The sequence below is a fragment of the Coturnix japonica genome, chromosome 2 (assembly GCF_001577835.2).
Source record: "Coturnix japonica isolate 7356 chromosome 2, Coturnix japonica 2.1, whole genome shotgun sequence".
NCBI classification, from domain to species: Eukaryota; Metazoa; Chordata; class Aves; order Galliformes; family Phasianidae; genus Coturnix; species Coturnix japonica.
Window position 1 is genome coordinate 127,712,794 of NC_029517.1, and position 10,097 is coordinate 127,722,890.

At 46.5% G+C, this 10,097-nt stretch overlaps 1 protein-coding gene across 3 annotated transcripts in view; it reads right to left on the bottom strand.

The window, feature by feature from the left end:
• The window catches only part of KCNQ3 (potassium voltage-gated channel subfamily Q member 3), a 179,850-nt gene extending 171,672 nt beyond the window's left edge, over window positions 1–8,178 (bottom strand). For all 3 annotated transcript variants that reach the window (XM_015856360.2, XM_015856359.2, XM_015856358.2), the window contains exon 1: window positions 7,832–8,178. In XM_015856360.2, the coding sequence (XP_015711846.1) occupies window positions 7,832–8,163 (332 nt within the window). In that variant the 5' untranslated portion in view covers window positions 8,164–8,178. The remainder of the gene's footprint in view (window positions 1–7,831) is intronic.
• Window positions 8,179–10,097: the final 1,919 nt, after the last annotated feature.

The following is a 10,097-nucleotide window of genomic DNA, read 5'->3' on the forward strand; positions in this document are numbered from 1 at the left end:
TGTGAATGTTGAGAAACAGCCTCTCAAATCCTGAAGGAAAACAGAAAAATCAGTTATTTCAAGAAATGCAGCACTGAAATAGTAACGTCCTCAAGGATATACATATTATATGATGATACCACAGGACCTGACATGATAATGAAGCAACATCTAAAATGAGTAAGATAAAACCAAGAAAAATGTCCAAATATTAACAAAAAAGAAAGTAGCAATATTTTCTTCCATGTTTTACCAAATGGTAAGTTTAGTGACAAAATATGAATGGTCTCTTTCTCTCTGATTTCTACCACTGAAAAATTATTTAGCTTTGTTGACGTGGAGCTGAGGTATTTAAACGTCTGCGTGAGTCTTATCAACACAAGAAGTGTTGAAAATGAAAAGGCAAAAGCCTTGATAAAGTCCTGTGAACAGAAAGAGAACATATTAAAAAAAAGACATGTTATCAGATATATAGGATAGACCAGAGATAATAGCTTTATGTAGTGCCGGGGAGGTCCAGGTTGGAAATTAGGAAAAATTTCTTCTCAGAAAGAGCTATGAGGCATTGAAATAGGCTGCCCAAGGAGGTGGTGGAGTCACCATCCTTAGAGGCATTCAAGAAATACACAGATGTAGCACTGGTTGATGCTTTGACTAAATGATCTTATTTTCCAAAAACTTAATAATTCCTTGATCCTACGACACATACAGGGTAAAATCCCAGTAATTTGACTGGGGTATGATTTCCTGAGTTTTATCCCAAAGAAAAGCGTATTTTTGCACAGACTCAAAAAGGCATCCTCACATTGGTGAGATCTTGCATGCAATGATTATATCTCTTCTTGTAACACAAAGATACTCAGTACTGTTCTCTGCTAAGGATGGCCAGCCTGTGCCCCAACCACTAATCTCACTTACCTTCCCAGCAAGGAACCATCTGCACTCCTACAGGAGAGGTCCAAGGTCTGTAGCATCCAGTTGTCTCAGACTAAAGCCATGGTATGTGTCATCTAGGAATGCTGTGTTATCGGCCAGTGTGTGCCACTCCTCGAGAACATCCCCAGCATAGATTAGCCAATTAGTATAGACATAATGGCTGCTCTAGGCACAGAATTAAATACTGCTGTATGGCAAGGCTGGTCCAGAGCATTAGTTCAGCACTGGTGTTATGGTGCAGATGAGATCTGATGTCAGATCAGGGAACCTTAACCACCTGCGTGCATTGATATTCTCCTGGCAACGTCTTACAAGCAGCAGTATTAGCAAGGGTAGAAGAGCAAATTCCAGTTCTTATAATTGCTTTCCTAAATTAATTCACCTGTAATTTCAATCAGCTGCTCTTGACATTCCCTCCTCAAGGTGTAATCCCTCCTCATAAACACTCAGAGCAGTGCACAGAGAGGCATGAGGGGAAAAAAGATAAGCAAAGCTGATGCTCTACTGCTGAGAGCCTGGTGGGCAGCTCCCCTCCATGCACTTCAGGGATTTCACTGTCAGTCTCTCAACAGCTGTTCTTGATTCTTCTCCATTCTCACTGAAACTTTCAGATTCTCTGCATTTACAGTCAGTGGAAAATATCCTGCAAAGAGTCCTCTGCTTTAGGATGAACGTCTGTCCTTCATCCACAGTTGGGTATAGTCTAATAGCTATAGTCTAAATCTAATGGCTCCTGTAAAATACATAAGAACTGGGACTTGGATGGAATGGAGCATTTAAGCTTTCAACAGTGTTTTAGTTCCGCTTTGGTGGTGCGTGACACTAGGAACATTTAATTGTTACACGAGTTACACAATATGTCAAAAGCATGAAAAATTCAAGATGGAAAAAGAACCAGAAACATACCACTGAACTAAGCAGATAAACATAGTCCAACACCAAGGTCTGAACAAAAGGAAATTAGGAAATATCCATTTTCTGAACATAGATGCAGTGTCTGATGAAATCATTCCAGTGTTAATTCAGGTGATTAGCAGAAACCAGATGCAATTTAAAACTGGTTTCTGAGCAATAAATAAAGCCATAACAAATGATATTGCATTAACCAGGAAGGGGAGAAGTTGTTGTTTTGAATGTATTTTCTTAATTCTGGTCTTATTAAATGCTTCCTTAATGACCTATAAAAATAATTAAATTGAATGTTAATAAAATTACCAGATACCAATCTGGAAGGTGATCAAAACACCAGTGAGGACAGAAGAAAGTAAATATGGACAGTATCTGAGATTAGAAAACAATGCAAACTAATACAGCTTTGCAAGGGAATACATAACACATCTGCACAGCTCTCAGCAACAACCCTGAAAATGTTATGGACCAATGAAATGCAAGTATTTGGGAAAAAAAAAAATAAGTCTAGAAAGCTAAAAGAAGCAAAATGCAACAGCTGACACAGACAGGATTAGGATTCCTCCATTGTCAATGAATACAATAGACTGCCATACACCAGCAATATAGAAGAAAGAAATTAGGAAAGACTGTGGCAAGATGAGTGTTTGCAGAAGGGGCATAAAGGCCCACACAGTGATACTAACATCAGGGTCTCAGCATCTCTCCAAACTGAGATTTAGCAGTGTTGGAGATATGCAACTCAATTTCAGAGTGGTTTATAAAACCTACCCACAAATCAGGGAAAGTCAGAACCTCTAATGAGATCAAGGTGCTGTCTGGTAACTGTAACCAAAGGTGTTTCTTAAAGTATGGGATGAATCCTGTGGAGAAGTGTGGCTTAAGAGGATCTTACCATGTCCAAGCAGGGCAGCAGGTTGGTAATGCAGAAGATGATACCTAGTGATGCCTTCCACCAACTCTCAGTTATACTTTTCATTGTCACTGTGGGTAGGTTTCTCCTGACTGCTGTGGGACCTTTCATTTGCTCCAAGTTAAACATTCCTTCAGTAGTTTACTTGCTTAAGGCTGGAAAAGGCAATTTACTCATTTAACAGCCTGAAAGTTCTCCCAAAGTGCTTCTTTCTTAAGTAGGTTACCATGAACCTAAATATCCCTGGGCATATCCCTCCCTCCACAGAAAATGCTAAGTTTCCCAGTTTTCACCCTAAGACAGGAGGAGGCATATACGTAACAGCTCTTGTGGACCATACTCCTTGTAAAGCTATTAATATTTAAGAACTCCATTTTAATAAAGTATCTGTCAGAAGCAATAGCAAAGGCAATGTCTCCATGGCTCCATTCCTTCTGTAAAGTCCCATGTATAAGAATGGAACATAGCATTATTAAATACAATAATAAACATAATTATTTTTCTATACCATAGAAGGCTGATCATAGTAGTGTCCAAGCACACAGCTACCTAGCTATGTCTAAGGTCACTGATCAATTACACTTCAAAGCAACGTGTACAAATTATCTTAAAACTTACTTGACAGATTTTGCTTGGAAAGCTTCTTAGAGATGTTAAATTAGATTCAAACTACTCGAGTCTAGACCTTGTCTTTGAATGTGCATCGTCATCACTTGACCCTGCACACACATCAGTGCACAGTTTTGTACCTTGGCTTAATCTATGAATACAGAGTATCTTGTCAAGTCGTGTTTGAAGACAAAGAGTTCTGAAAAAAGCACAAGATGCCAAGTGACTGACTAGCCTCTGATGTGATGTGTGGGAGAAGCATGTCCTGCTGGGGCCCTGGACAGGTTGATCTGGTAGGTGGCAACCCTGCCCATGGCAGAGGGTTGGAACTGGGTGGGCTTTAAGGTCCTTTCTAAGTCAGGCCAGTCTATGATTCTGTGATTCTCTGCCACATCATCTTGGTCAAAATGAGGATATTTGGGACAGCTTAGTTCCATAGAAATTACAGCAAAGACACTGACTTCTGAAGAGCTCGTTGCTGGCAGAGTTGATGGCAAGGGGCTCCACTGTTGCTGGTAGTTCAGATGCTCACCAGTGCCTCACCGGACATATCTGATCTCATCACCTGCCCAAATGAGGCCACACTGATACTTCACTTCTTCCAACCTGCAGACAGACACTGAGGTATCTTCATCCTTGGGAATTAAGGGACACAGAGAAGCACATCTGCACTACTCTCCCTTGAGCCATTCAACATGCCGGTCTGAGTGGACTCACAGGCCTCAGCACAGCCACACCAGTAAAGGTGTTCAGGGACATCTCCAATGACTGCAACTTCATTGTATCTTACAAAGTATACAGCAGAGGGAGGGAGGGGAGGAGGGAGGGAGGGAGGGAGGGAGGAAGGAAAAGAAAATGCAGTCCCAAACCTCTTCCTTGTCTTATTTTTCTGTGAAAGTAAAGGCTGCAGTTGTCTCAGGGGATGGTACGAAAATAAGAATATCTCCTAGTTACCTCCCCTTCAGACTCTTCTCATTAAAGCAGGTTGAAAATTTACCAGAAACTGCCATTGCAAAGTTGAGCTGCATTTTGTTTCTTTGCTGGAGTCTCTCTGTTATCCAACACATCATTTGTGCTTGCAATTAAAAATAATCTAGAAAATCAAAATCTTACTTGCTTTTATTTCTTCAATTCATTCTGTGCATAAAGAAAGTGTTTAGATGTTTTGTAAGCAGTGCTTGGGTTGGTCTCCATGACCAAACCACTCATCCTGTGAGGCCTAGCAGCAGGGGATTCCTGCCATATATTGCACTGCTCATCGCACACAATCCATCAGGGGAGCTGTAGTTACACCTACAGGGAGAGTAGCTTAGAAAAGAGCAGGGAGAGACTGTGGCCTGACCTGCAGCCCTCAGGAGCCATTTCCTAATAAAACATCTCAAAGATGAAAACGGGTTTTTTTTTTGTTTTTTGTTTTTTGTTTTTGTTTTTTTTTCTTTAATGTATACGTGCTTAATTTTTCACTGCAAGTATTCAGGAGTTCAGCTTTGCAGTGGTAATTTTTTTTCATAGGAAAGTCCACATTTTCTCTTACAAACAACCCCATTGCCATATTGCCAGGGCAATTCAAAGAAGCTGACTGTTTCCTTCACCTTTTGGAAACATCTAAACATCTATTCCCTGAATATTCTGCTAGGCAGAATTTTCCTAATGTGTGTTAAGATCCTCTCTGCCAGGACATCAAGAATGACTCCCTTTGTCCCCTATATCTTTGTCCCCAAGGCCTGGTGGCCTGATCGTGTGTTTGTATTCTGATTCAATAGAATCAATTATTTCAGTAGATCCAACCACACCTAGAGCAAAGCGTTTACAACAGGAGCTGCTCCAAACCTTATTTATGTGCACATGAGACATGTGAAAGATCATAAGCCCCTTCCAGCCATATGGGCAACACGGTGTAAGTCAATGGAATCCCATCTATACTACACTTTTAAATGTTCTGGAATCCAAAGCTTAGTTGTGGAAATCTTTGCAAGGCCCCTTCCTGCTCCCACTCAAGTTCCCTGGTGTGTCCTGAAAGGTGTGACCCTTTTCCATCAGCAGCTTCTCACCTCCAGAATCCTCAGATACAGAGCACTGAAGCATTTGTATCACTTCTCCTCTCATGCGTTGGGTTTATAATGAATCCATCGCATTTACAGATGCTGCAATCCCTTTTGGTCTCCAGTTCTACAGATATGTGAGCAAGCACCTCATTATTGATTTGGTTGTACTACAAAAATGTTGGTACTCAAAAAGTTACTCTGAATGAGATGGTATGTGGTGTTTTATTAGGATAAATGGGACCTTTATTCATAAGTAAAATGGCAGATTTGTGGATTTTGCAGAAAAGTTGGTGATCTCTCACCAACCCAAAGGATGTTGTGAAATGTTCTCATGTGAAAAGCAGCCAAGACTGCAGGCCAGCACTGCACACTGTCACAACAGCACCTCCAACGTGAGAGGGACTCCATTTCAGAAGGAAAAAGGTTAAAAGACAATTCATCTGAGTAAAAAAAAAAACAAAAAACAAAGACTTCAAATGTCAGCATGGAATACTGCTTCCCTGATGCACTGCTCCTGCTCTCGAGCAGGTCATCGCTCTTCAGTCACAGGAAGGTCTCAACACACCCTTCCATCACTTTCAGCAAGTTTGTTTTGTAGGGTTTGATCCTACAGCAAAGTAGGAATCCACACCTTCTACTGAGTTCAAAAGGTGATGAGATTGAGCACACCAGTCTCACATCTTGGTGTTTTGCAGCACAGTGTGTCACCAAGGAGCAACTGGCCATGTAGAACATTAGGTCCATTCCTAAGGAGTAGATGATTCTAAACCATTAACATTTTGATTGTTCTACAAATCCACACTGTGTAACAATCTTAGGGGTAATCTCACACCTAGAGAGATGGCTAAAATGCATGTTGTAGCTTGGGATTTTTCATACCCATATAAAAGCAAATCAGCTTATTTGGACCTTTCTAGACCCATCCACCACCTTTTTGCTCCCCAGGAGCCTGGGTGTGGATTTGACCCGACTGCCTCAGCTGTCCACAAACAGACATACCAAGCACTCATAAGGCTCTGTTGTTTGCTGATGCCTCATTTATGCAGCATGCATGGGCTGACCATGCAGGATGAGCCAGGGTGCAAATCCATCCAGACATGGCTCATCCCAAGCAGGAGCGGTGTTATGCAATGCTGAGCACAACCCTACAGCAAGGCTCGCTACCAAAGAGCCTCCCCCATCACAGCATCTTTCCCCAATCCCAAACGCTGCCTCATCCTGCCTGGTATTTCAATTTTTCCTAAAGCAAAAAGGGACTAAAGAATGAGGAAAAAATGCGACAGGAGCTCACATTCTCACAGAAATCCAACTGGAAAGCGAGAACCTTTGTCCCAAAACACACTTTATGAAAACACTGAAAAGAAGGGGGCAGCAATAGGTGAGTGGTACATAGCAGCACATCAGTAATGCTGCTTTTCGCTCCTTGCCCAGGGCTCAATCCCTGCAAACATTCACGAGGAAATTCGCCTGAAGGTAAAATCCCAGCCCCGTACTCAAGGTGTTTATTTACAAATGCAAGACAGCATCAGTGAGGAGGGCTTCACAGATCCAGCTCCAGGCTCCCAGCCCATACACCCTACAGCACTTTGTCTTTGGCAAACAAACCAATTTCAGAAATCACAGTTAAATCCTCTATTACACAGAACCCTGTGTGTGTTACAGCATTAAAGAACAGCAGCACCACTGTGAGCACTGATAGTCCCTTGGGTTTTTCACACACGTTCACAACACTAAAGAACACTCTAATATGAACAGGACTCTGCCAAATTCATTGCATGCCGTACGCTGACTTATTTTCCTATATTTTTACGAAACCTTAAGGGGATCGGAATTTTTAGGAAGGCAAAACAGCAGTGCCTGACTCATCCCCTTTGGGCCAGAAGATGAGTTTGCTCCATCCCTGACTGCTGGCGATCGGCTTAACTTTCTGGCGGACAGTGCTGCAATGCCCCGGCTTCGTGCACCACAGGGTGACTGATCCTTACCGGACCAAAACCCCACGGATTTCATCTGACACTTTTTCAGAGCCGGCTCACCCGGGGTTTAGAAAACCGACTTCATCCACATGTAATGCTCTACGCTGAACTGAAGCCGGCAGTGTCCCCTTAAGCACTCTGCGCCTTAAAGCTGCTCACAGCTCGGTCCCTATAGCCGAGTGTAAGAGGCACGCGTTTGAGCACAGCGACGCGGGGGACATGCCAGAGGGAGCCCGAGCCTTACGAGATGCTCACTTTGGAAAACCCGGTGATAGAAAAAACATTAAAATAATAAGAATGAAAAATATATATATATACATCAGCACATCCCACAATAAGCTCCTTGCCATCCCCCCGCTGCTGGGAGCGAGTCGGAGAAGGACAGAATTACAAAAGTCCCCCGGTCGGGAATGATAAAGCAAAACGGCGCATCCCCCCGGGCAGCCCCGCTCCGCGTTACTCACACGAAGCCGTGGTAGAGCAGCGCCCAGCCGCGGGGTCGCTCCAGGGCGTCGTAGATCAAAGTTTGGATCCGGCGATACTTGGCGTGGTTCCTCTTCACCGGACGGCTCAAGGGGGTCTTCGCCAGCAACCCCAACCCCGGAGGGCTCCGCTTGCCGCCTTCCTCCTTCCCACCGCCTTCCAGCAGCAGCGTCCCGTCGCGATCGGCTCCGGAGCCCAGGGCGAGCGAGCCCTGCTCGGGGTCCCCTCCGCCGCCGCCCGCCGCCCGCCGCCCCTCCGCCGCCCCTCCGGCCCCGCTACCGCCCGCCGCGCTGCGCCTCGCCTTCAGCCCCATGGTGGGCGCCGGGCCCCGGAGGCGAGCTGCAGATCGGCGGCGGCAGCCCCGGGAGCCCCAAGGCCATGATCTGAGCTCCCCGCCCCTCCCCCCACCCCCCCTCCCCGACAAGGATTTCTTTACAGATTTATATATATATATACATGGGAGTATATATATATATATATATATAAATATATATATTTATAAAACGAGGGAAAAAAGGGGCAGCAAATGGGGTGGGGGGAGACGGTCACATCCCCCTCAGGTCATCCCACCGGCGGGCAGCAGCACCTGGGCCGGCGCAAGACAGGGAAATCATCGCGGAGTTTATTTACCAGCCCGATGCCCGAGCCTCTTCCTCCCCCCATCCAACCCCCCCCCACCCGCCTTTCTCCGAGCCCTCACGTTAGGGAGTGGCCCATTGTATGCAGGCAGCAAATAGCCCGGCGCCCGCCCCCAGCTCCCCCAGTCCCGGTTGTCTGTGGTCGGCTGCTTGGGGCCGCGGGGCTGTCCCTATCGTCCCCCACCCCCCACCCCCGGCTGCCAGCCCCCTGCTGGGGCCGCCGAGCGGGGAGATCCCGGCAGCGAGAGGGAGGGGAGCCCCCTCCGAACACCCGGGGAACCCCCGCAGCATCACAGCCCACCCCGCCTCGTTGCGGCTGGAGGGGAGGGAGGGGAAGGGGAGGGCATCCCCGGCCCCCCGCGGGGGTTTTCTTTCGCCGCCGGAGCAGGAAGGAGGGGAGGATGGGGATGAAGGATGCCGGGAGAGGAGGCTGCGGGCTCTGCCTCGCCGATGCGGCTCGCTCGGAGCCGAGCAAGCTTCCACTCGGGGAAGGGGTTTGGGGGCAGCGCGGCCGTGCATCTTCCAACCGCGCCTGGCTTTGGGTTTCGGTACGGCTCTCCTGCAGGGGTTGCTGGTCCTGCTGCCGTAAGATAGGCTGCGGTCCTCTAAGCAGTCGCCAAAGTGGATGGCTGTATGTGGGAGCAGAGCCGAGCACAGCTACAGCTCCTGCCCTGAGCCATGGACCTCAGCTGAAGCCCCCATCCTGCTCCGACATCGGTAGCAGGACCCAAATCCAGAAGGGATGGGATCGTCAGCCCTTTTGGTTTCCCGGCTGCAAGGAAGCCAAGATGTGCTTTGTGCTCCCCGCAGCCCTGTTGCCCTGGGATATCTGTCACAACACCGCAGCAGAATCCCCTTTTTCTCTTAGAGCTGATCCGTGAAAACCTCCCTGCAGAGCTGAGTATTCATACGGCTGCACCTTGGTGGGATACAAAGGGTCCAATCTAATCCTTCCTCCTTGGCTGCTAATAATAATTAAATAAAAGAGACAAAGCCTTACAGATTGCGTGTTGTTTCCATGAGAAGCCCCCCTCCCCCATCTGGGGGAGTTTTCCTGGTATCTCCTGAAGAGATGCCAACAAACCCAAAAAGCCCTTCCAGACACACAGGGAAACAGATTTGCCACCTACTTGAGCAGCTCCCGTGCTGCTTCCCAAAGGATTTCTGCTCAGAGCCATCCTTCTATTTCCCAGAGCTGGAGGGAAGACACATGAAAAGACATCTGGAGATGAAGGGGCCGCACTTTTTCACACCTGCTCCAACATCTATCGGCATCATCTGAATATCATTTGCAGCCATATTAACGATGAGGGCTGTGGGAGGCAAGGAAGTTCTGTTAACTGGGCTATTTATCTCTCTCCAGCTCCTGTTCCACCTCAGTACAACAGTGATGATACTTCCTAAAGCCACAGCGGAGCTATCAGCATTAGCGGGGATGTGTGGGGCATGAAGAATTACATCACACAACCCGCTATGCCTTAACCTGGCATTACACGGGGAGAAGTGGGAGGTGAAGGGGGAAGGGGAGGAAATTTATGGCCGACCAGTTAATCACAGTTTTGAACCACAACAGTGAATGTTCAGTGTGAAATGGGGATGATGAGTTATT